Source organism: Cebidichthys violaceus, unplaced genomic scaffold (assembly GCF_023349555.1).
Source record: "Cebidichthys violaceus isolate CVI_PGR_0920_01 unplaced genomic scaffold, fCebVio1.0.p SCAF_28, whole genome shotgun sequence".
NCBI classification, from domain to species: Eukaryota; Metazoa; Chordata; class Actinopteri; order Perciformes; family Stichaeidae; genus Cebidichthys; species Cebidichthys violaceus.
This window is the reverse complement of record NW_027176461.1, coordinates 4,114,619-4,140,197: the sequence shown is the minus strand read 5'-3', so window position 1 is coordinate 4,140,197 and position 25,579 is coordinate 4,114,619. Positions and strand designations below refer to the sequence as shown.

Genomic DNA, 25,579 nt, shown 5'->3' with positions numbered 1-25,579 from the left:
GGAGAAGAGGCGTGACTACTGACAAACTGTCAACTCTGACGGCCAATCACATATCAGTTATAACATATAGTCGAACCTCAAAACCAATAGCATTCCCAGTTTTGCTGGAATGGGCGGGACTTTAGAGTGTGGCGTTACGCTGACAACCAGCAGAGGGCAGCACTGTAGTTACACGCCTCTTATATTATCCTTAAAAAAAACAACAACACAGCAGTGTTTATATGGGCCCAACTTGACGTTTGACAGGGTTTGTTTTGATCCTTGTCCAGGCGTATTCACTCGGATAATCACCATAAAGTGATAGCAAATACTGTACTTAGATATCTGACCTGGCTTCAAGTCCGATGTAAGACATGAAGAAACACAGGGAGCTATGGAGAGTAGATTCTGTGTTTTGAGCGACACCGAAGACCTCCAAAGGCTAATTTCAAACACCGAGAACAATCTCCACTTCGAAAGGTACATTGATAGAAGCTGCTAATGTGTTAAGCTAGCAGGCTTTCGGGGCTGCGTCTATTCTCTGGAGCACAACTAAACGCTACTTGTCATTGCGTGGCTTGTGTTGTTGTTATTGTAAGCTAACGTTACATCTGTTTGCATAGCCGCCGTCTCTCAACATTATACACCCCAAATCCGTCGGTGTTTCCAGCTAAACACACCCATGCTGCGCCTCTGTCTTAACACTCCAATGCATGTCTCTTCAGGTCCAAGACACTGTTTGAAGAGATCCGTGCCTCCATCAACAACAATGACGAAGAGGACCGCTCCTTCTGGAGGCCTGTGCTGCCCTGGGGGGGCGTCTTCACCATTAAGGCCGGACGGAAGGCCATATCATGCACCCCTCTGTACGTCAAGATCCACCTAAAAAACACCTGCACCATCGATGGCTTCCTCGTGATCCTGTACGTGATCCTGCGGGACAACCAGGGCTTCCCCCGGGAGCTGGCCGTCTTCCTGGGCAAGCAGTTCGTGGAGTATTTCCTCCGCCTGATGGACTCCTGCGACTACACCACAGTGAAGATGCTGTGGATCTGGGACCGGATGTCCAGAAGGCAGTACCGCGCCGAGATACGCAAGGCAGCGCTGGAGATCGACCTGTTCGGTAACGAGCACGAGAACTTCACGGAGAACCTGGAGAACCTCATGTCCACCATGCAGGAGAGTCTGTGCACCAACTGGAGCTGCCCGGCCCGCTTCCAGGAGTTCATCAAGACGACCATCAACATCAGGTAAGCACAGCCTGATGTCACTAAGTGAACTTGATGCAACTACGCAGAGGCTCTGTGTGTCAGGACTTTAACATCTGTCTTCATCTAGTGTTGCTCTCAAATGATAACATATATCAAATGCCCCCTCTGTCACCTGTCTAATTGAAGTGAGGTGAAGAGAGTGCATGCATTGCTGTCTCCACCTGTTTATATGTACGCATGTTAAAAACCCACATCTAAGTTGTCTTTGTTATGGAGGTCAGGTCAGTGCTGGGTCACAGTGTGTTGTTGTTTCCTCCAGCCCTCCTCATGAGCTGCCTCACAGAGACCCCATTCAGTCGGCCGCGGACAAGTTCTTCTGCCCCAAACTCCTGCTGTGCTCAGAGCTGGGGTGAGACACATGGAGGGGGGGGGGTGGGGTCATCATTCTCTATTTCAATTCAGTCTCATTCCATTTCCTTGACAAATTGATAATCTTTCTCTTTTTCTTTTTTTTTTGTATTAACAGGTGCGATGGTCTCAGGGAGATCTCCCAGCGGGTTTTCTGCCACGGACCCCCGCCCTTTGTCATCCTCAACATGCAGCAGTGGAAGTCCGAGGAGCTGTCCTATGTTCCTTACCATCTGGCTCTCTGCCAGCACAGGTATGGAGCTTCTACCGTGTGTTTTTTTTATTGGCTTGGTGTACATTTAAAGTAGTGCCTACCATGCTTCAGCCACACTGTGTTGGAAGTCAACAAGAGATACAGTCGGGATGACTTTCTCCACATTGGTAAACAAAAAAGAGAGCTAATTTTTTTAAACACTACTCAGACTCAAGATTATCTAGAGTATCTTCTTTTTTTTTTGCTGTTCTTGCAATTATTCACGCTCTCACTTTGAGTTTCCTGGACATTGTTAATGGCTCTTTTCTTCTCCACAGGTACTTACTAGAGGGCGCCACACTCTTCAACAAGGAGGAGCACCACTACTCTGCGGCCTTCCAGATAGACGGCTGCTGGATGCACTACGACGGTCTGAGGAGTGACAACCTGATCCTGTTGCACAAGCCGCCAGAGCTCCTGCTGCTGTCCTCTCTGGTCTACATCCGCGCCTCCGACAAGTGAACTCGTCTTTATCGCCAGAGGACACGCAGATGAGTCGGACCAATCGTTCACCCAGCCTTCCTATGATTATGTTATGATCACGAGCCCATGGATTACATTTCATTGTTGTTACCATGTTTGTCTACACATCACATAATTCTTTTTTTTTTTGTTATATATATCTTTTCTTAATTCCTGTCAGCTGTTGCTTCCGCTGTGCGTTCTGTATGACATGTGCTCCATTTCACCTGAGTGCTTTCTGAAAGCTTACCGTGCAAATTAGAAACTACTTTTTTTTTTGAGGGGGGGGGGCATGCTTGGAATCCAAGAATATAATGGACTATAATAGTCCTATAATAATAAATGGCAGTGAGTAATGCACATCACATGCATACGCAGTTAGCCGACACGCGAGAGAGATTGACGTAATTTATACGTCGCGGTTAGATGGATTACACTCTGAGGGTGCGTTTGCTATATTAAGCAGCCTTGCATAGGAGGTGGCTGTATACATTTCGGCAGTTTAATTGTACATGTATACAGATCAACCCTTTCCTTTAATTAAACTGGTGCTTTCTCTATTTACACTGTGGTCTGAGGATTAGAAACAACCAACATGCATATCAGGTTAACTTAGTTTTTTCTTAAGATGTTTGAATTGGAGGAATGAATGTTAAAGAACAACGTTCTTAAAGGGGCCATATCATGAGAAAAAAAAATCTAATTTTCAGTAATTGTGAACATATATTTTGGATTTCAGTTGGTTACTCAAAATTCCTTATTTTGTGGGCTGCCTTGATCGTAAAACGTGATTTAAAAAGCGTAAAGGTTAAATATCTATCTTCCTGACGAGCCTAAATAAAACTGCCCATACTGATAAATTCAAGCATTTTAACACTAGCTCCACACAGGAAATAGGTATATTTAAATCTTGTTTTTAATAGTTTTTAACCTTGAATAATAACTGGTATCACACAGTGCCTCTGCCAACGAACGTGTGTGAAAGTGGATCCTGTCCCATGTAAATCCTTGATTTTTAATTGTTTTTTTTCTACGCAGGGTACAAATACAAATATTTTTGGAGTACACTTGTATTGATTTATTTTGTCGCACTTGCATTGCATGGATGTATATAACAAGAGCCACATAAAAGCAGACAGTACCTTTTAAGGCAGGCATTTATTTTTTAAACTGGGTACAACTGCACCACACAAACTGACTAAAATGTATGTAAAATGTCTTCAATCAAAACATGGTAAAATGTGAAAAGCTACCGTTTCTACACCTAAAGGTTTATCTTGTACTTCCAGTATTAATCCACAGGATATAAAATTCAAGATCGTCACCTTACTCCAGACACACAGTGGGAAATGTAAAAGAAGCAGAGTGGTCATTTGGCTAACATTGACATCAGTTTCAAAGGATTTTTCTTTCAGACACAAACATTAGAGTGGCAGTCCATTGCAGACCAGGTGTTAGTCATCCGTCTGCTTTCTTTGAACAAGCACTTTGGTGAGAGGTGGTGGCAAAAAACATGACATTGGTTAGGCCGTAATGAAAAATGCATACAAACTCAATTCTAACATCCCTTCTTTTTGCAGATTCACGTTTGCAGATTTTAATCAGCATCTCTCCAAAATTCATTAAAGTAGTTAATATACACCTCAGAAATGGTGACTGTACACAACATAGATGCTAGGTGAATCATGGCTGCAGCACACAATTACGCCTGCGTGATTTGTGCTGTGGCCGTTTAGTGATTAACAAAAATCTAGTACAATAGACATAATTAGCAAAACAAAAATCAGGTTACAGGACACAAACGGTACAAATTATAATTATAAATACAATAAAAGTCGCAACTCTCTAAAACAAAATGACACATTTGCAGAAATACGTTTTGGTTGCTTATGCGTTACCCTTTCTAAATAAACTAGAAATCATTAAGGAACGTACTCTATATGGTGATGCAAACAATCTGCAGCAAGTTAAATGTCTCACCAGTGACACTCATTTAAGTTCTCGTCTATAGTTATGGTTTCCATAATGTTTCAAAACACACACACAGTTTAGAGTACAAGCAGAAGAGAGAACGTCTTGTCCGACGTTCACGAGACTTATATACGTGGTGAAAATAGCTGAATTTATTCAAACGGTGTTGGCGTCGTGTTCGGCCATCAATTAGAATGAACGCAGTAATTGTGAGCAACCCATCGGAATCTACCTCAAACATATGCCTCGTACGAATGAACCAGCATGCACAGCAAAATGACAACACAAGACACAGTCTGGTGGGATGAGGCAAAGTCAATGGTACCATTTGATGTTTCATCAGACGCCCACTTCACCAGCCAACGGTGTGAATCAACAGACATGCCATGTTGGGTTCTGTTACAGCAATATGAGATGCCTTGGCTTTTTTAAAAAAAAACAAAAAAAAAACACTTACATCCACAGAGAGAACAGAAGTCTTATTGCATTTTCTAAATGCCATTATCCTAAATCAAAACATATGTACAAATTACAATATGTATCAAATAGTTTGTTAAGTGCAATGCAGAGCTTGGTTAAAGTTTCCACTTGTGTGCAAACATCAGTGCACAGAGCAACTCAAACTAGACTTGAACATTAAGTGACTAAACAAGACACCCACCCAGCCTTTCATAGACTAGTGCCCCCCCCCCCCCCCCCCCCCTTCCCCCTCTATTGCTGTGCATTGCTTGACCGGTTTGTTAGCCAGACCCAAGGCCGCACAGCGACACCCTCAGCCAGCCTGGAGTCAAACACAGCCAGGGGAGCACTCCGGTCTCCCTCCAGGGACCCGGTGACTTTGGGAACACGGCCCGAGTTTGCTGGCACAGCCGTTGGTGCTTTAAAATCATCCATCTTCCAAATGACAGCATGGAAGAATGTCACGCTAATACGTTAGCAATAAGGACGAGAAGAAAATGTTTTAACTGTGGCACTCGAAGGAAGCCGTTTCTAGCACTGGAGGTGGGAAAGATGCACCAAAAATAAATAAAAAATAAAGTTATGTTTTGGCACTTTCAATGAAGCTGTGAAGAGTTCACCTCAAGACTGTGGCTACATGAGGGTCACGTGTTTGATAGCAGGTGTCAGCCCCAATCACAGGCAAATAAAAAGTCTCGTTCAGAGCCAAGAGAGTGACAGTGTAGTGAGAACAGGAATTAAGACGATGACAGAGCATGGTCATATCCAGCAACTGGGCTACATTTTAAATTTAAAAAAATCAAAACAGACATAGAGCTAATTTTCTTTTTAAATTTTTATGGAGGATAGAAGTTCGTGGTTTTCCAACCACAGGCTTCCATTTCAGTTTTATTGCATGGTTGGCCATTAACCGTCCCGCAATTACACGTGCTTAAATCAAACAACGAACATCTTACGCATTAATGTAGCAGAGGTTGACCTAATGGCATGAGGCAACACAGACAAACAGCTGAATCCTGAATCCTAAATATAGCACCAGTTGGTATTGTGTACAGACCAAAGGGTGAAAAGGAGGGCCGCGGTCGATTTCAACCATTGTGAAGAGGAGCAAGTGCATGAACTGACCGTCGGAAGATGCAACAGAAGCAAGAACATGGGGGGAGAGCACGCACACACACACACACACACACACACACACACACACACCCCAGTGCAGAAAAACATTTACAGGCAATGCACTAGAGGATATATTAATATCTATATAGTTCTATTTAGACTATTTACAAGAGAGAAAAAGGCAGCCCTTTTTTGAAAATATAAAGATTTCAACTTTTCTCTTTTTTGTGAAGCACTGATTTTGATGCAGAACAGCTGTGCCGCTGAGCATCAGCTCTGCACCCCGACACGTAACGAAACAAACAATCCTATCCGACATGCATGCACCCCTCAAGCATACACACGGAGACACACACACACACACACACACACACACACACACACACACACACACACACACACACACACACACACACACACACACACACACACACACACACACACACACCAGCAAACTGCAGTGTTCTACAAAATCTGAACACATGGTTCCAGTTGCAGCAGGGAAATTATATTTAAAAAAAAAAAAAAAAAGAAGGATTTGAGTGTTTAACACAATTAATGGCATGAAGGAAAACAAATGTCTGCTAACATAACAGAATTCTTGAAACAAAAAGTGACAAAAAGGTTTTCTCCCACAGTCCTCTGGGAAATGGCTCAGAGTCCTCATTGTGGTCCAGCAGCAGTAGAGCGGTCGTCTCCTTGTGACAACAGCTGTCCAATCATCTTCCTCTCTGTTCCGCACAACTTTGCAGCTCATTTTCTTCTCTGCAGCCATGTCTGTGGTCCCCCCCCCCCCCTCCTCTCTAGCCAGCCAGCTAACCCGGCACATCCATCCACCCAGCAGGCTTGCTCTCTCTCTCTCTCTCTCTCTCTCTCTGTGTGTTCTCTCTCTCTCTCTGTGTGTTCTCTCTCTCTCTCTGTTCTCTCTCTCTCTCTCTCCTCTCTGGTGTTCACGTTGGTGTGCCGCGCTCCTCGGCACCTGGAGGATGAATGTGGGGAAGGAGCAGCAGGAGACAACAAAAAAGAAACGTCTTTGTGTCTGAGTTCTCTTATTGGGTCCTAGCTGGCTGGGCCATGGGTCAAAGGGCAGTCAGACCAAAGTTGCAACGGCAATACATCATGCCGCTCGAGTCCAACCAGCTGTCAGAGATGGGGTCATAGCGCTGGACAGTGTTCAGGTAGGACGACCCGGAGTGACCGCCCACCACATAGAGGTAGTTGTCAACGATGGCAGAGCCCACACCTGCAAGATGACGTCACAGCCATTTGTAGATGATTACACACACATTTCTCACTATTGTCGGGATGCAGTTATCCCAATAGGTTTAAACATTTCTGAAAAAGCAATTTGTACATCGCGTGAATAGGAACTTTAGCTAAAGCAGGACGTAAACTCACCAGTGCGAGGTTCATTCATTGGCCGACAGGCTGTCCACTGGTTCTGATGTGGATCGTACCTCTCAATGCTCGACAGGTGCGACACTCCGTTGTGTCCGCCCACCACAAAGATGAAGCCGAGCATGACGCCTACTCCGAAGTTGATCCTTTTATCTGCCATGGGGGCTACCATTTCCCAGGCGTCCTTGCTGGGGTCGTACCGCTCCACGCTGCATGGATCAGATGAAGCACAATTAAAAACCACGTACACATTCAAAACTAGGCAATACACAGGCATAAGTGAAACCATAGCTATCTAAAAAAAAAAAAAATGGTCTAAAGCGTTGTTTAAGGGAAAATGAAACCCGTCTTAATTTGGTTTTAAAGAAAAACTTGAATTCAGAAGGTGTATGGTTGTATTTTTCCATTTGGGTGCAAGATTATTTCCATTATTGGTGTTTTGTGAGCGTATTTTGTTCATTTGTCAGTCTAAAGGAGAGCTTGTGTAACGCAAAAAAAGTCGCCGCTTGCACACAATCCATCCTGGTACATGCAGGCACGGCTCAGCAGCAGGAGAGATCAGCTTTCTCCACATTTTTCTTCAGTGGACTACATTTACCATCAGCACTGATTGGACATCCAAAAAAAAAAAAAAAAAAAAAAGTGCTGAATTTTCCCTTTAAGTATATGCACTTTGTAGTTATTTGTCTACAACATTTGTCTACTTACTCCTTCAAAAGATGCATTTTAGGAGCAGGGAACCTACTTCACATGCAATTTTTTTATTTTTTTTTTAATACTTCCTTGGCTCGATATTTATTTCAAGCTACAAAGAAGACAAAAGTTTAGGTGGTCTGATCACAAACGCACAATGCAACTAGTGACGGGGCCACCAGTGGTGGCAGTGAATTGCCAAATTTGACCAGAGTCAAATGAACCCCCCCCCCCCCCCCCCCTCCTCCCTCCCTCCCTCCCCCGACAGCAACTGGAACACGAGCAATCAGGGATTGTTTTGCAGTATGCAAGGACATACAAGCCATCGGGGAAAGGAAAAAAAAAAAAACAGTCCCCAAAGATTCTCTGTCCAAACACATTCTCCTGAGGGGTTTCGGGAGTCAAGGAAACAAGCAACAGAGACGCCGCTCTCTAGAGATCCACAGCAACAACAGAGGTCTACCCAGCAGCACACAGACAGACACCCTCTCTATGAAACTTCAGCAACCACTTCTCCTATGACTCCTGTTCACTCATTAACAGGGCCCTGGCCATTCTCTCAGCAACACTTGACATCTTCCACCTGATTACCAGCTCTTATTAAATAACGGACAAGACCTTGAGAAAGAAAACCAGGTTAGGAGGCCTAAAATATCGACATGCTTTGCCCCTCAAAATCAAGGACAATTTTGAACAGATGTCATCTTTAGCGGTTTGTTTTTCGTATTTGAAACCTATGTAGCTTTCTGCAGTTTTGACATTATACAGAAAGTTTCATACATTGAACTCAGCAGCTACAGAATGATTAATTATGCCTTGCTTATAATTGGGTAATCCACAGAATATGAAGCGATTCATCTTCATGTAATCTCCCCGCTAAATCTGCTGCTGTCCAAACTGATTGTGACACTTTTATACATGTTCCCTAAATCAATTAGATAAATGAAGTTACCAAATATTTCCCTTTCATAATGTTCAACAGCCCATAACCTACAGTACATTCTATACAGGTAAAAACAAAAAGATCATCCGTGGCATTACCTGTTCATGTGGGCTGGGCCATAGCCTCCAATAGCGTACACCATGCCATCCAGCACGGCGGTGGCAAAGCAGCTGCGGGACTTGGTCATGGGCGCCACGGGCTGCCACTCCTTCAGCTTGGGCACGTACTTCTCCACCGACTGGAGGTAGTACTGGCCGTCGTAGCCTCCGAGGGCGTAGAGCTCGCCCGCCAGCACCACCACCCCGAGTGTGCTGCGGCACTCGGCCATACGCTCCACCGAGGACCAGGTGTTGCTTTCGGGGTCCCAGCTCTCCACTGTGCTCTCGTGTCTCCGATAGCTAATGCCTTGTCTCATGTGTGTGGCGATGCCTCCCACCACATACACCTTGTGGTCCAGCACTGCCACTCCAAATTCATACCGGGGTACGCTGAGAGGGGCCAGTCCTATCCATGAATCCGTCCGAGGGAAATACATTTCTATGCTGCAAGTGAGAGAGAGACACAGATATTATCAGATCAGTCCGTTTGTTTAAAGAACACATTTAGAAAGTTGCCTTTTCAATGGTGCTTAAAATGAATATCTAGACATCATTTTTTTTTTACCTTTCTAATGTCGCAAAGAGTCCAGCCTTGCCTCCTACCGCAAGCAGCACCTTGGGGGCACACCTCGGCCGTGCCGACAACACAGTCTGATAGGAGAGCCGGTGCTCGGGCATAAAATGATATTTGAGGGCCTCGTTGAGCAGGTGCTTGCATGCGTGGTCATCTCGTATAAGGTGGTTGGCTTCATATAGGCGAGTGAGAAATTTGACGCTGAGTAGAGGAAGGCGAACACAGTGCAGCAGCTGAGCCAGATGCTGCTGTCTCTCAGTCACGTCATATTTGATCCACGATTCCAGGGCGTAAAACACAGTCTCCTCTGTGACCACCTTAAGGCAGTCGTTGGACACAATTTCATCCAACTCCGCCCTCGTCAGTTCAAAAAACTCCTCCGTAAGACAAACTTCCTCAAAGTTCTCACAGATGAACTTAGTTGCGGCTAGGCACAGGTCATGGCAGCCATATGTCTCTGCGAAGCGGGAGATGCCTATACAGTTTCCAGCATCCAGCTGGCTCTCTAAGAAGGAGCAGCACTCCTTAAGTACTAGCTTAACCTGGAGTAAGTCGGCAGCCGGTAGCAGAGATTCCACCGTCTCCTGGGAGATAAACACCGTACCGGTGTAGGCATACTCAACAATGGCCTGGAAGAGAAAGAGTAAAAAGCATCACATAAACAACAACAACTATGGTACAGCCGTTAGGAACGTGTCCGCTGGCTCCGAGCATACCTGCAGGGCAGTCTCGTCGATGCACTGGAATTCCACTTCGGAGGTCTCCTTTTCCGACAGGTTACCCGTGAACATGGCCTTGAAGTAAGGGCTGATGCTGGCCAGCACTACTTTGTGAGCGTGGATCTTGGCATCACCCACGCGCAGGACAATGTCACATAGTTCGTGATCCTGCCGCAAGAGCTGGAGGCCTTGCAGCAACTGCTCCGAGTGAGGCCGCTTCAGACTGGCAAACATATAGGACTGGTCCTGCTGGTCCATCTGAAGTTCAGGAGGAATCCACATATTAGTGCATTGTTGACATCTTGTCAAGGCTACTGCTGCAGTGAAATTTTCCGATTAACTGACATGTGACCAACAGCCAATGGAAATACTGTAAATCCTGGACAATTAACTATGGCCTCTTGTCCCCTAGACGACAAGCCTGAAAAGTCAACTAAACATAGGCCATGCAACATGACGTAATTACAGCACGCATTAAGGATTCTCTCCTGGGTGGTAAGATGCATTCTGGGATGTTTTTAAGTAATACAGTTGTGATTCTGTCTCGCTCTGTTAGCGGTCTACTGTGAGAAAAGTTAAAGAAGCACGATCTTCTTAATCCAGTGCTAACGCTGCTTAAAGTCAGCGTATTGGCTCATAACGTTAAGCAAACATTTTTTTTATAGGTTAATCTCAAGCTGCCTGAATGCTGCTGTGCTTCATGACAACCGGTCACAATAACGGTACCCGTTAGTTTTGTTGACTGAGGCCTTGGCTTGATTTCTGACGGAGGACAGATCAGAACTCGCTAGCTAACGTTACCGCTTTACAGCGACAGACAGCTAGTCCGCTAGCGAACACACTGTAAATCCCACCATAAGAACCAAAATGTACCCGGGTATCACATTCATATCAGCATAAACATCAATGTCACCATCAGCAACGTTCGCCTCCAGCAAATACACAGCGCCTATATCCGTCTCATTGCACTGCAGTCGGCGCAGGTTAGCTGCTAAAAATAAATACGGTTACTGTGGCTAGCTGCATCATTGATTGATATACAGTAACATGGCTGACGGACACAAAACGTGACGTTACAGTTAGCTGTCGGACAAAATTTGTCAATCGTCAAATCAAGGACAACGAACCTGTAACCTATAGACCGTCTGGTGCGCCGCTGTAATGACCGATTTTGCAGTGGCGGAGTTCAGCGGCTATGAAGAAAACAACCTACTGCCAACCGAGCCACAGAGCTACAGAGGAGCTCTTATAGAAACGAGCTGTGAGAGCAGCACTCCCACTTCCGCTTTTCAAAATAAAACCACATTCACAGATATTTGTTAAGGAGGAGCTATGCTCACGAAAGTGATACAACGGTAGTAAATGTGATACACATTAAATTGACGTAACCATAACCTTATAACCGCAAGTCTAGCCACATAAACAACAATTTAACTTCAGTATAAGAACACATTAACATCAGCAGCATTGGTTAGAATTTGCTGTATTTGTCTTATTATACAACAATCACTTCTCCACATGAGTTGTGCTTTATAAAATGTAGAGTAAAAAGTATATTTGCCTCTGAAATATTGTGTATAAAGTTGCATAATTTTAAAGTAATTAAAAACAAAGAATGTAAAGATTTTTAGCATAAATAACTATATTCTGCAGCAAACGAGAAGCTCATTTGTGTCCCACACAAGCCTGGGTGGCAATTTGTAAGTCATTATTCTAATGGACAGTGGTCAATGTTTGTTTTTCCTATAAAAACCGAGGACGTGTAGATGGCTATATTATAGACCAAAATGTATTTGATAAAATATACTTTTCATAATAAAACACACAGAAACAAACATGTTAAGTTATATTTATGTTGTATTCCTACACAATGCGGAGTTAAAAACTACATACAAGTACACAAACCAACGTGAAGGACATGTATGTTATGTTATATCTTTCATTCATCATGTGTACACAGCGCCGTGGTGATGATGGACCGCCTGGAGGAGCCTGGAAACTCGCGTCACCATGGAAGCGCTCAGTTTGCGACATGTATTCGCCATTTTGCTTCCTCGGTGTGTGTGCGTGTATGCATGTGTGTGTGTGAGAGCGTGTGTGTGTGTGGGCTCCTCTCTACAGGAATACCTCTGTAGCTTTCACACATTCAACACTCAAGACAGCAGCTGAAACAAGCAGGGAAGATGTCTGCACTTATAGAGCTGTAGCTGCCGCAGCATGACACGGACACTGGGACAACGTAACATTAATAAATAGTCTCAAAGAGCGTCACGGAGGAGCGCCAGGGGAAATTCAAGGTTTGCTTTCTATCTGTTTTTCTAACTTTGCTAGCCCAGTCAGCCTGCACCAACCGCGGAGACAGTGAGCGGAGTAGCCAGTTAGCTTAGCACCGTAACGATAGCTAACGCTAAGTCCCTCTGTAGCTCACCAGCATTAACGGTAACTTAGTCCGGGGCTGATAAACCCGTTGATGGCATTACTCAGTCTCGTATAAGTGGCTCCCGGGATCGACACGCATCACACTAACTCATGTTACAACAGCAGGGCATAATGTAACGTAATGCAGCAGTAAATGTTATATAAACCTGCCGATAACTAACGGTACCGTGCTCGACAGCCACAAGTGGTTGTGTCTAATGGCTGTAGTCTTAACATCTGATCTAACGAAGCGTCAGTTCATCGATGATCGATCGTGAAGTCGAGGAGCGATAAGACACTCCGTCGGTTAAATGTACAGTTACGTGGCACATGTTTGCAGACATTATTACAAAAGACTTTCCATTTACTTCTGAGCAAATGGGAATTCAGTCATGTGTGTGTAGTCCTGCTCATTTTCTTCCTGTTTTGCATTCACAGCTTGATGAACAGGCGAGTGGGTTTCCATCACAAACCACTCAGGATGAAATCACGAAGTAAAGAGGACGGATACCGTTGTCCTCACAGGAGTGTTTTCGCCCATTTGGATTCTCAAATTTGACCACGACCGTAAGACCGTCCATAATGATACCTGGGTTGATCTCCCATGAGTTACAGGCGTTGCTTCTGGACCTGAAGAATTACCAAAACCGCACGAATGGGGTGGAAGAGCTCAAGCACATCCTCTCAGAAGTGGACATGAAATCAGTCCCTTCTGGCAGTATTGAGGAGTTCATCCATTTTCTCCCTCGGCTCCTGGACGACAGTAATTTCAAAGTGTTGTACGGCACATTACAAGTTTTAAACCTACTGATTCAGAAGCTAGACACGGGTGTAGACAGATATTTCAAACAGATCGTCTTAGTGGCTCTGAAGGCGCTCGGGGACACTCACACCGTCACCAGAAATGAATACATGAACGTGTTTCGACAGTTGATGAAAACTCTTGCGCCACAACAAGTGTTGGATCTTGTCACTGGCAACTTGAAACACAAGAATTCGAGGGTTCGGGAAGATGTCCTTAACATCGTCATGGCAGCTATGCTCACTCATCCGAGAAAAGATTTCAACATCCCCAAGCTCTGTTTTGAGGTGGCCCCGTACCTGGCAGACAGCAAAAGGAAGGTCCGCCACGCCGCCCTCGAGCTCTTCGCTGTGTTTGACTATTGCCTTGACGCGGGGAAAAAGCAGCCTCTAATGAAAGCTGTGGACATGGTCGAACTCAACGAGGACGCCGAGGGTCTTATGGCAGCCGTGCAGGCCAGACGAGCAAGGCACGTCCTTCCCAAGCTCTCCTCAGAGGGGGTAGTGGAGTACGGCTTGGTGGCCCCCAAACCGGCACACCGGTGCTCCCTGCAGCACGGCTCTGGAGCCGATCTGGATTGGGTGATGAACGGAGGGCGGGTAAGCAGCGCCAGGAGCCACAGAACCGAACCAGACGGCGACCGGCTGTATGGCTACGGCAGCCTGGGCTCCCTCACTGACGACCTTCCGCTTCAGAGGAGGATCGTCAGCGCGGGGAAAGGGAAGAACAAACTACCCTGGGAGATGTCGAGCTTCTCATCCACTGAGAACGACCAGCAATGCGGTGCGCTGAATACAAAGTGCTCGGAAAAGGTGGGATCCATCATCACTATCTCTTGTGATAATTAAACCATCTGGGAACATTAAAATAGGACAGCTTACAGCTGGTATATTGTAGATTAATATACCCAGAGAACAGATGGAAATGTTGTCCTTTTAGTTACCATTGATTGACACTAATGAAGCGGCTGTTGACTCAACAAGCAGCATTCACCTTCTTTTTTTTTTCCTAAAAATACTCCTTGTGATCCAATGCAATTAAGGCTTAATCAGTCATTTGTTAGCTGCTTGACCAGTCTTTAGGAGCACCAGAGTGCTTTTCACATCCGTTATGAAATCACAGAGCATCTCAGTGACCAGGAACTCTGTTGATTTGCTCCCAATCAGTCGTCGAAGAGCATGAAAGAAGTGGGTATTTTTCCAGCGCTTGCCTTTTTCTGCCTCCCTTTAGTCTCGCTCGGTTCACGGAGGAACGATGAATCTGAACCTCAGTAAGATTATATTCATCGTCTTGTTTGTTTACTGTCAGAAATGCACACTAGTTGTTTAAACAAGCTGAGTCACACCCCAAGGCACCCAGCCAAACCGAAATCTTAGAGGTGTCACTTTCCTCAGAGAGCGTTTGGGTGGGTAGGGTGGGGTGGGGGGGCCTAAATATAGTTATATCTCTCATGGTGCAGTATGGATGATGTGCAGCAGAGAGATGGTTATATGTTGCACATCTCTTATGTCATAGAGCTCTGCAGCATCCTCTTCAATCAACGTCTGCTTGTGCATTTGATTTCATATTGTTTCACGGTTCATAATGCTTGATGAGATTTTCAGTTTTTTGAATTACTTGAAATTAATCTGTATTGGCGGGGTAACAATAGGCTGAATTGTGTTGTTGAATAGATGTCTCTTAATTCATTCAACGGTGGTAAGAGTAGATCGGTAAAATCTGACCGCAGTCCAGGATCACTGACGCTATTCCTGGTGGGTGAGTGGTCACTGTTGCTGCCCAGATGAGCATCCAGTGTCTGGAGAAGAAGCCGTGTTCTTGAACCGACGTGGAATACGTACCACGTCGGATTTTATTAGCTCGCAAATTGGAATGATTTGTTAAACTGAGCCACTATCCGCCCTACTCTAATAATGTCCATTTGTTGAGATGAATGACTTGGTTTCATGAGTTTATTGATTGACAATATTTTGTTCTGGAAACTATTATCCAGAGAAATAAGAGCCTTCGTTTGGAAAAACAAACCTTCTGTTTACAGCGGTGTCTGTTTCCCAGCAACCCCATTACCACACAGCACACTTACTGAAGGGGGTGAGACACATAATTGGATATATCACGGTGTTATGCATGTGAGAAAGGAAAAAAAACGTGGCTTTTTTTTTTTTTTTTTTTACTGCTCTAGTGTTGATTGCAATCACACCAAGTGCTCCACAGTGAGTGCTGATCAGGTTGAAGTCTCTCTCTCTCTCTCTTATTTATGTAGAAATATCTTTAGTTATTTTTAACTTTGTGTATATTAATTTAAGTCCGTTTACAGTAGCAGGAGATCCTCGCAAATGCCAGCGTCTCTTGTCTGAGCTGGAGCATACATGCTGCATCCCTTTGTTCAGGCCAGTGGATGGAATTACACTCGGAGTCCTGTTTGTTTAAGTATTGTTTTACATTAGTCATTTGAACTTCATCCTCTATTGTTGCTATTAAAATAAAAAAAATTCTGCCCTCTAATAGGTGGCCGGTAAGGATTTCCTCCCCCCGTCCAAGAAGCGGAGTCAAGAGAACTACATACCCAGCTTCTGTAAGTGCCAATAGTCTCTTCTCTCGTTATTACACACGTGTGTGTGTGTGTGTGTGTGTGTGTGTGTGTGTGTGTGTGTGTGTGTGTGTGTGTGTGTGTGTGTGTGTGTGTGTGTGTGTGTGTGTGTGTGTGTGTGTGTGAGATACACAATAACTTGTCATTGTCCACTTCAGCCAAACTCAATTTAGAGCTGCCTTGAATTGGATTAGCATGCTGAGTCAGAGGAGTCACCGTGCCACATGTCACCAAAAGTCCTGAAATGAGCACAGTTGCGAGGCAGATAAGTGTCACACCGGTCTCACAGCATACCAGTAGAGGCCGTGACACACACCGACTGTTTAGTCTTCTGAACTGTAGCCTGAATCCTGTCCGAAAATTGTCATCAAACTCTCATCATTTTACCCTAAAATGTCCACATGGTCAGATACTCAGTATGCTCTCCACTGATCCACTCGTACCCTCGTACTCTCCGTAAACAGTGTCAGAGAATGTCGCAGTGTGAGGCAGGGTTATTGTGTGAGCATGATTCACCCCTAAATGTCACTTGGGGGGGGGGGGTGTGTAAAAAGTAAGCCCTACTACATGGGATTTATACGTTGGGTGTTTATCAGGGGCAGGAAGCTCTTGTAATTAGCCGACCGCTCGAGGTAATCAAGCCGAGCAATCGTGTGGCGGTGCCGCTGCTGTAACTGGAGCACAGTGTCGTAGGTTTAGAACGGCTTGTTTGTGCTGTTAAGTTCCATTTGACCTACCGCTCAGTTTGGCAAAAGCAGTAAAATAAAGCCCAGCGTTGAGGGATTGACCGATTCTATAGGATCTCTATGAGAGGAAAAGCATAGACTCATTCCAATGCTGCTTCTGTGTTTGATGTAATCTGGACACACGCTTGTGGAATCCTTAAATGAAGATCTCTGCTTCAATTTGGTGCTTTGCTAAATGTTTCCATCTTGTGTAACGTTGCTGTGTAAATGTCTGTCTGTGTGTGTGTGTGTGTGTGTGTGTGTGTGTGTGTGTGTGACCTCCTCCACCTAGTCTCTGTGTTCCCGAACAGTCTGTTCTCATTCTTGTTGAATGTGTCTCGTCTCAGCAAACAATCTAATCATCAATCTAGTCTCTTTAATTCCTTCAATATTCAGTGGAGATCTGATCTTAAGGCCCGTTCAAGAAGAAACATTTCAGCCAAAAGTTCAGGAACGTTTATTCATTTTGTCGGATTTGACACGGACATTAAATTGTGTATTAAATAAGGTTTTTAGAAGACCCTGGAAAGAGTAGAACTGACCACCAGAAGCATTTTTCAACAATGCTAAATTCTTCTCCATGACGCCACCAGATCAAGTTCACACTGTGAATTCAGCATTGAGATAGACTGCAGTTTTGTTCTCGATTGTCATTATATATGTGTTCAAAATGGGATCTGTAATGCAGCCCTGAATTCTTGATAGCCAGCGTTCTTCAGTGACTGAACTGTGAGTCAACACCAACACAGCAAGACAGCAACACCCCCAGCTTCAGAGCTTCAGTGTGTCTGGGTTCACATCTCTTCTCTGCACTTTACACCGTTACTGTTACACTCAGAACTGTCCCTTTTTATAGAGCAACAACAGGAAGGAGGTGAAATTACTCTGACTCATATATAATGTAATCTAACACAGAAATAGTAATATTAGTCATCATGAAGCTATTGGAGTAATGAAGCGGAAATAATCCCCCAATCATAGTATATCGTACAACTAAATTACAGAACATACATGAGTGTATCCCTGCCTAGTAACTGGAATTACGATAGTTGTAGCCCCCTTTGTACCACACACTTTAAAAGCATTGGTTTACAGAGCGGTTGTTACTGTCACGTAGGTTATTTGAGTATTGTGCAACCCTGTTAGGTTTATAGTGTGAAACATATATATAAATATACTTTCCATCTAGGTTCTGCACCGCCTCAGAAGCCCCAATCCTCCAGAAGGAGGGAGTCCCCTGTACGCCTCAGAAGAAGTGGAAGCCTCAACTTGGACCCTGACATCTTTAAAACCACCAACTTCTCCGACCCAGATGTTGGTAAGGAGTCATCGCCTCAAAATGACAGCTTGTAAAAAAAAAAACATACTTGCATACTTATGGAAAGAAGAAAATCAGGATAACAAAGCACTTGAGTCCTTTTTAAATGGAAAGTTTTCAACATCCAGACAGTCGTGAACCGTATTTCCACCGTGTTATTTCATGGTCCCTGACATGTGACTGCTCTGTCTCACAGCGGCACCCAAGGGACGCATACTCTCGAGGAACCCCAGTGTTGAGCGCACGTTCTCCCTCCCCTCGAACCCCACCACACCCGGATCCTTCCTGCTGCCCTCCTACCCACTGGCCTCCCTCCCAGGAGGCATGCTTACTCCGACACTGTCCCGCCGCCATGCTGACTCCTCCCTCTCTATGTCCAACACATGGCCCAACAAGAGAGAGAACACCCCTCACCAACGAGACACCAGTCCATGGAGAGACACGACAAGCACAGCAAAGGGTAATTTAATTAAAAAAAAGACCTAAGTTGACATGTGAGCTTTCGGATGATTGTGGCTTCTTTGTATCTTTTCTTTAATCCTCCATGCTCTTTTATCCTCCGTGTTCTACCCCCTTCAGGAGACCATCTCTCCAGCAGATGCTCTCCCCGGCCTCTTCGTGCCTCCCTTGTGAGTTCTTCTTCCACTTCGTCTTTCCGCCGGGCTCTGAGCAGCACCAGGGCAACCCTATCTATCTCGCCAGTTGTCCCACCAGCAGAGCAGGTCCAGTCCCATAACGGCCAGAGGTCCAATGCTCCAGGCAGCCCTCAGAATCAACAGCTAGAGAGGGACCCTCAAACCCAAGAGGATGATCCTCTGGACATGCAGGAGGTCAGCAAACACACTTAAAGAAACACACGCTGCTGCTCCAGGGGGGTTGAAGTTTGGCTCCTTTTAATTATTTGCTTCTCCGTGCTCATATGTGCCAATTTGTGTGGCGCTCACAGATGCTGAACTCCCTGCGCTCATTGCGCAACAGTGCTGCCAAGAAGAGGGCCAAGGTGAGCCTCAGCAGTTCAGATCCAGACAGCCCCGACTCAGCTGTGAGGCTGGACCTGGGTCTGGACTCGCCGTCGCACACCTCTCCAATGCTTACCAGCTCAGCCAGTGAGAGCGGTCTGTCCAGTCTGAGCTCAGTCGCCAACTCCAGCTTCAATGGCATCAGAACCAGGTAAGGGCTCTGCATTCTGCTGTTAATGCTTGTGATGTAACAGTTATGCTCACACCACAGGTTCCTCCGGTAGACTAGATGATCCGATTAGATCAATAGCAATATTATGGGGAAAACACACAGTATGTTGTATCGTGTTGGAGATGTATGTATGCATGTCCTATGTAAACACAAACATGGTGTATAATTACAGTATGTCAGGACGTAAGTACCCATCTGGTGGTGTTTGACAGTGTGTAACAAGTGTATTTCTCACTTGTCACGTCCGTCAACAGTCCCGGAAACTCTGCTGCTCCAGGAATGAAACCTTGCATTGCGAGAGTGCCTTCTGCAAAACTGAGGTCTTCTGTGTCCACGGACTTCAGCAGCCTTCAAGGTAACAAAAGGGATAGTACGGTTTTGCCCAAACTATGTTATCATTTACTTTATCTTAGTTAAGCTTCTTTTTTTTTTGTCTTTTTTTTTTTGTCTTTTTTTTTTCAAGGATTGTCACAGAGAAGCGATCTATCGTCCGACGTGGGTGTTGTTGGGCAGAGAGTCGCTTACTCCAACGGTATAATCAAAACCGAGGAGGAGGACACAGGACCGTCCAGTCCGCTGGTCAAACCAGCCTTCCGTGAATCAGTTAGAGCTCTGAAGCCTGTCAAAGGTCAGTCAAACTGAGATTTTTCACCTGTATTTACCTGGTAATGCTATTTGATTGCTTAGATAATTAATCACTCATCCTCTACTTTGATTCTTAGGATCTCAGAGCCACAGCAGCAGGAACTCGCCTGCCACGGACATGACTGAAGGAGTCGTTGGAAGAGGTCAGTTTCTCTAGATCTGGATTTGTACCCATAAGTTATCATTCAATTGTCCAATATTCCGTTTGTCATATTGTCCTGGTGTTCTACAAACGATTGAAAGGCAACGGTCATGCCTCCCTAAGCCCCGTCGTCGAGTTACGTTGAAGCATAGCCAGTCACGTTTTCAGTGGACATCTCATAATCACAAACTGCCACCGTTATAAAATTCTAAGTTTCAATACATCTCATTACGGATTCTTCTAGCAGTTGAGAAGGTTTAATGTCCACCAGTCCTATTACACATTTAAGTTCTCTGCAAACAACCCCCTCATGCTTCCTAGGCATGTTTGGCACCGCAGTGTCCTCCGGCCGTCCGGGAGCTGCCTCGTCACTTGAGCAGGGTGATTCTGTGACCGAACCCCCCACCGATCCCCCAGCAGGCATCTACAGCTACGCCGCGTCCGGCTGTCACCTAGACAGTGATGACAGCCCACGTCCAGAGGAGGTTAAGGTTAGTCACACTTTGTCCAGCAGCTAAATCGTAGCGCAGCATACAAAGTTTCCAGTTACTAAACCCCCACCTGGTGTGTTTTCTACCGCTGCACGTACAGCAGAGGGGGAAGAACGCAAGGTTTAGCCGGGACAAGACGAGGCTGCAGTGTCTGGATCAGCAAGAGGGGCAGTGCAGTCCAGTGGACCATACACGAGACCAGATCCGCCAACGCGTTAGACAGATGCTGTCTGACTCACCCACAGAGGAGAATAGAGCATTAATCATCAAAGGCAAGAGAAGATTTGGAAACCTCAACCTAATGTTTTTATTTTTGCTGAAATGTATATTTCATTATTTTCTGATTCTTTCTACTTTGGTAATAATTTTGTATCATTTTTGTTGCCATAATAAAACGTTTGCATTGGATTTTGCTGTGATGTATTTCATTGTATCCTTTTTAAAGCAATGAAATCATCCATATATGCAGTTCATAACGTTTGCAACCGGAGGCTTGAACTGATTTATTTCTGATGTAGATCTGCATCGCAACGGCAGCACACTGGCTTCCACCAAAGCAGACCTTCTCTCTGATGAGCCTCCCATCAGCCCCACCAGTCCCGTCGGACAACCAGGAGCCCAAAGCCCCATCAAGTGCTTCACCCCACCCCACCAGCCGAGCCCCCCCACAGTGCCCCCGAACCCCAGAAACCTGTCCCGTCTGAGGAGGGCCCCTAGCCTCAACAGAACCCGACCATCGCTGTCCCACAGCTCAGGTTAGTAGTTTTAAACAACCAAAAATGTCACTGTGTAGCTGTATAATGTTGCTATGTGTCCTCTCTCAGTGGGTCCGACACTGGCTTTCAACTTAGCAATATTCCACCGCATTATAAATAGATGAACCAGAGCTTCAACAGGTCTTTGTTAATAGGAAATGTTGAAACATTAATTAGGCTGTCAGAGACATCGGAGCATGGGTGAATAAGATGCTTGCTTTTTGGGTAATGTGCCAAAATGCTTTGTTTTGACAACCTGCTGTTAATGCACCGCCGCCCACACGCACCGCTCGTTTTCAGACTGATAGAGATGTAACGTGAGACCAAATCTGTGTGTTGTTTGGTGTCTGACGGGCCGTTTTAGATGAGCTGTCCCCTGGTGCTGTGGGTCACAAGAAAAATCTCTCGGAGCCGCCGGAGCTGTGTTCGTTTTCCAAGCCCGACCTGGCTCTGACGCAGAGCTTTACCCTGCTGAACTCCGAGGACTGGTGAGAAACACTTGCATGTTGCGGTATCTCAGATGCACTGCTTCCTAGGACAATAGTTTTGATCCATCATACTGACAACTCAAATCCAGGGGTTCAATAGAGGTTGTTCTTTTTTTCTTTTCTTTTTTTATCTTCAGGGAGAAGAAGATCGAGGGTCTGACTCTCCTGCGCAGTCTGGCTCACTACCACTCAGACACACTCCAGGGCAGGCTGCATGATGTCTGCCTGTTTCTCATTCAAGAGGTAGTATAACTTGTTGTATAACACTCCCACATCATTTTTACTTTTTACTCCATCTGAACTTGAACCGCTTTGCTCCTGATTTATGTTTTGACATCTTTATTTTCCAGCTCATTTCTCAGTGTCTTAGTAACGGACTGCCAGGAATGCTGGAATGACCCCGTTTCCCCGTTAGGTATTAATAATGTCCATGTCATTCAGGTGAAGAACCTGCGGTCAAGTGTCTCCAGGGTCGCGGTATGCACGCTGGGCGACCTGTACACCCACCTTGAGAAGGCGATGGACCAGGAGCTGGAGGGGACGGTTAAAGCGTTACTGCTGAAGGCCGGGGAGAGTAACGCCTTCATTAGGCAGGATGTAGAGGCAGCACTGGGCTGCATGGTCCAGCACTGCACACCGACTCGTGGCATCAACGCTGTACTCTCTGGGGGACTCGGGTCAGTGTGTGTCTCTCTGCACACACACACACACACACACACACACACACACACACACACACAGAGTGAAGTGCTGTTTCACCGCACTTGTTCATCTTTTGATTTCTGAATTGGTTTCCCCTTCTTCTGATAGTCACCTCAATGCAGTGGTGAGAAGATGCGCCGCCCAGCACCTGGCTAATCTGGTCGAGAAGGTTGGCGCTGCCCGCCTTCTGTCTGGAGGTAAAGATCTCACCGACAGAATCCTCCCTGCCGTCACCAAGCTCGCGCAAGACTCCTCACAGGAAGCCAGGTACACTTTTGTTTTTGTTGCCGGATGCACCAGCACAGATTTTAGGAGATTCATGAATATTTCCTGATTTTACAAACTGTTTGACATTGGTTGGCACATGCCATCCACCGAGCGACCAGAGAAATGGACAATGTAATGCAATCCAAACTCCTAATGTTCACACTCTTATCGGAGATGATTTTACTCATTTTCGATGCCATAGTTTGTTGGTGAGATTTGTAATATTGTGTTGTCCCATGTGTGTAAATAGGACTATTACTGAAATGGATATCTAAAAACAAAAGTAGCTTTCCTGCTTAACAGCTGATTTATGGACATGACATCTGCAAGGCCAACAATGACATCGCAGCGTAGAAGCCGGAATTTACGCAAGACAGAGACTGTTAAAAACTAAACTCAGGCGTCTGGGTTCACACTATCAAACTGGTTCCACCCACAGGTACTTTGGGCGTCGAATGCTGCTGTCCCTGTCTTCCCACCCTGACTTTGACAAGATCCTGGAGAAATATATCCCCGCCAAAGACCTGCCGACTGTCAGGGACACCGTCTTCACTCTCAAGACAAAGGTACAACTTTTTCTTCTTTTATAACATGTATGGTGCTTTAGCTAAAAGGTCACACCGTCATCTTAACTGGAGATTGTTTTTTTTTTTTAGGGTCTTGGTGAGATGCCCCAAGAAACCCAGTCGGCCAGGGGTAGACGCTCCCTCCCAGGCAGCGGTACAGTCAGGGCCTCCTCTCTCACCAGAGAGCCCCTCAACCAGACCAGCCGGTGGGTGCAAACATAAACCAGTACAGCAGCACTGTACACTGTACAACACTGAATTCAGCCAAGCTGTAGCTAAACACAAAGTGTACGATGCATATAGAAAGTTATTCACACCTACTCACAGGTTTGTAAAAGTAAACCGTTTGATGTGCTTTGCATCATCTACAGGGAGTCTAATAGCCATTACAGCTGCAGATCTCAGACACAGAGTATTGCAGACAAGAACGAATACATCAAGCAGATCTCAGGTCTGCTGGGTTCAAAGGACTTCAGAGAGAGGATCAAGGGAATCGACCAGCTCGTGGCCGACTGCCAGGACAACCCCAACATGGTCATCAATAGTATATACCCGGTTAGTGCTAGCATTTGTTTCTTTTTAAAGCCTGTCTTTGCCATGTGCTTGGTCATGGTCAGTTATCACCAAAATGTCTCTCTCTCTCACACCTTTTTGTTCTTTTCCCTCCGGTTTCCCTTCTTTCAGCTGTTTGATGCGTTCAAGGCCAGGCTGCAGGAGTCCAACAGCAAGGTCAACCTGCACGCCCTCGATTCTCTACAGAAAATCATCCACTTGTTAAAGGACAACCTGTCCCAAGTGGTCAACATCCTGGTCCCAGCGATCATGGACAATCACCTCAACTCCAAGAACAACGGCATCTACTCTGCTGCTATTGGAGCTATTAATGCACTTATTTTAAATCTTGGTACTCGTCTTGATATTTCTGGTAGAAGTGAATTGAGAGGCTATGTCTAATGGGAGAACTGTCTTTATATGATTTCCTTTGTTTCCATGACAGATAACATACTTCTTCTTCAGCCTTTCTGCACCAAGGCTCAGTTCTTAAACGGCAAAGCAAAGGTGGATCTTATCGGAAAGGTTGCCGGTATGTATGTTTTAATAATTCTGAATACTGCAGTAGTTTCAGCCTTGGCTCTTAAATTGTTTGTTTTTTTGTTTCTGACCACTTCTTCTCGCTTTCTGTTCCCAGATCTTGTGACTGAGCTCTACCCTCGCAAGCCCCAGATGGTGGAGCAGAAAGTGCTTCCCTTGCTGTGGCACCTCCTGGGCACCTCCACCCACAGTGGCACCGTTCACGGGCGGGGCGGCAGCGTGAGGGGTGCTACCGCCAGCCTGTGCCAAGCCCTTTACGCCCAGATGGGGCCCAGTCTGACCGAGTGTGCTGCCTCCCAGCCTGCCAATGTCCATAAAGGTTTAAATGAGGTCCTGAGGACCTTATCCTAAAGGTAAAACAGAATCCAAACACATCCCAATGTTGGAAGAGAAGAACTCTAAACACTGACCTTACTTGAAGACAGAGATGTTCTACATTTCTTATAGTGCCTGCACTTTTGTATCAATAAAGAGAAAGTCCTTTCAAAAAGTAGGAGCTCTTAATCTTATATCAGTGAGATTCCCTCTGGTACAGAAGCATGGACAGTTGTAACATACTGACATCAGGTCTTACACATATTCAACCTGCTCTCTTTGCACTTTGAAAAGGTAGCTTATTATCATGATAGATTTCATGAGTTTTACATTTTACCATCCTATGATTGTCATTGCTTTTTTTTTTTTTTTTTCTTCATAATCTTAACATGTACTGTAGACAAATCAGACACTATTGCGGAATGTAAGATTGAAATGCACAAAAGACGAGGAAGACAGGGACCCGATGGGTGTATATTTTTGCTGTTTCATCAAATGTGATGTGATATTTTCAAAATGTTTTATGTAGTTGTTTTTTTTGTGAATTGAGATTAACAAAAAATAGTACAAAATACTTTTGTACAGCTCAAATGTGTATTTGCACAGTATTGGCTTACTCTGTAATCGTACGCTGTATAATGGTACAGTTTATAATTTATCTATTGTGTAATGGTTTCAAAGTCTTGTTCATGATGTGCTGAGTTGGTAACCTTTTTTTTTTATTTTTTTTTTTGCATGACCAAAATTTACTGGCAGGCTCAAAATTGTTTATATTTTTGTTAAGGATA

At 45.1% G+C, this 25,579-nt stretch overlaps 4 protein-coding genes across 5 annotated transcripts in view; 3 read left to right on the top strand and 1 right to left on the bottom strand.

The window, feature by feature from the left end:
- Positions 1 to 189: 189 nt before the first annotated feature.
- On the top strand, positions 190 to 3,378 carry cunh14orf28 (chromosome unknown C14orf28 homolog). Its single transcript, XM_068721862.1, has 5 exons — positions 190 to 459; positions 705 to 1,229; positions 1,510 to 1,599; positions 1,717 to 1,851; positions 2,130 to 3,378. Exons 1-5 carry the CDS (start codon positions 374 to 376, stop codon positions 2,311 to 2,313), a joined length of 1,020 nt encoding a protein of 339 aa, XP_068577963.1. The 5' UTR covers positions 190 to 373; the 3' UTR covers positions 2,314 to 3,378.
- A 1,618-nt stretch (positions 3,379 to 4,996) lies between these two features.
- Positions 4,997 to 11,508, bottom strand: LOC137880279 (kelch-like protein 28). The gene is made up of 6 exons (XM_068721561.1): positions 11,412 to 11,508; positions 10,282 to 10,542; positions 9,557 to 10,194; positions 8,992 to 9,435; positions 7,258 to 7,466; positions 4,997 to 7,102 (listed from the first exon to the last, which is right to left on the bottom strand). Exons 2-6 carry the CDS (start codon positions 10,540 to 10,542, stop codon positions 6,939 to 6,941), a joined length of 1,716 nt encoding a protein of 571 aa, XP_068577662.1. The 5' UTR covers positions 11,412 to 11,508; the 3' UTR covers positions 4,997 to 6,938.
- An 812-nt stretch (positions 11,509 to 12,320) lies between these two features.
- Positions 12,321 to 25,570, top strand: LOC137880278 (TOG array regulator of axonemal microtubules protein 1-like). Of its 2 annotated transcripts, none has more exons than XM_068721560.1 (23): positions 12,321 to 12,581; positions 13,141 to 14,316; positions 16,013 to 16,079; positions 18,009 to 18,137; positions 18,334 to 18,597; positions 18,717 to 18,967; positions 19,084 to 19,307; positions 19,583 to 19,683; positions 19,792 to 19,956; positions 20,051 to 20,116; positions 20,437 to 20,606; positions 20,710 to 20,878; positions 21,125 to 21,361; positions 21,726 to 21,849; positions 21,987 to 22,092; positions 22,291 to 22,526; positions 22,660 to 22,818; positions 23,258 to 23,384; positions 23,475 to 23,590; positions 23,756 to 23,939; positions 24,069 to 24,288; positions 24,382 to 24,468; positions 24,574 to 25,570. In XM_068721560.1, exons 2-23 carry the CDS (start codon positions 13,285 to 13,287, stop codon positions 24,825 to 24,827), a joined length of 4,488 nt encoding a protein of 1,495 aa, XP_068577661.1. In that variant the 5' UTR covers positions 12,321 to 12,581; positions 13,141 to 13,284; the 3' UTR covers positions 24,828 to 25,570. The 2 variants fall into 2 exon arrangements, with proteins under 2 accessions (XP_068577661.1, XP_068577659.1); XM_068721558.1 differs by having other exon boundaries at positions 20,707 to 20,878.
- Positions 25,181 to 25,579, top strand: part of LOC137880239 (TOG array regulator of axonemal microtubules protein 1-like) — a 3,484-nt gene continuing 3,085 nt past the window's right edge. The window contains exon 1 of the mRNA XM_068721469.1: positions 25,181 to 25,215. Coding sequence (XP_068577570.1) covers positions 25,181 to 25,215 — 35 coding nt within the window. The remainder of the gene's footprint in view (positions 25,216 to 25,579) is intronic.

Coding starts and splice junctions, on each gene's coding strand:
- cunh14orf28 (XM_068721862.1), top strand. CDS start 374: ATGGAGAGTAGATTCTGTGTTTTGAGCGACACCGAAGACCTCCAAAGG. Junction 1,600..1,716: donor CTGCTGTGCTCAGAGCTGGG/GTGAGACACATG, acceptor TTGTATTAACAG/GTGCGATGGTCTCAGGGAGA. Junction 1,852..2,129: donor CTGGCTCTCTGCCAGCACAG/GTATGGAGCTTC, acceptor TCTTCTCCACAG/GTACTTACTAGAGGGCGCCA.
- LOC137880279 (XM_068721561.1), bottom strand. CDS start 10,542: ATGGACCAGCAGGACCAGTCCTATATGTTTGCCAGTCTGAAGCGGCCT. Junction 10,195..10,281: donor TCGACGAGACTGCCCTGCAG/GTATGCTCGGAG, acceptor TTTCTCTTCCAG/GCCATTGTTGAGTATGCCTA. Junction 9,436..9,556: donor CTCTTTGCGACATTAGAAAG/GTAAAAAAAAAA, acceptor TCTCACTTGCAG/CATAGAAATGTATTTCCCTC.
- LOC137880278 (XM_068721558.1), top strand. CDS start 13,285: ATGATACCTGGGTTGATCTCCCATGAGTTACAGGCGTTGCTTCTGGAC. Junction 20,879..21,124: donor TAGAGCATTAATCATCAAAG/GCAAGAGAAGAT, acceptor TTTCTGATGTAG/ATCTGCATCGCAACGGCAGC. Junction 21,850..21,986: donor CTGCTGAACTCCGAGGACTG/GTGAGAAACACT, acceptor TTTTATCTTCAG/GGAGAAGAAGATCGAGGGTC.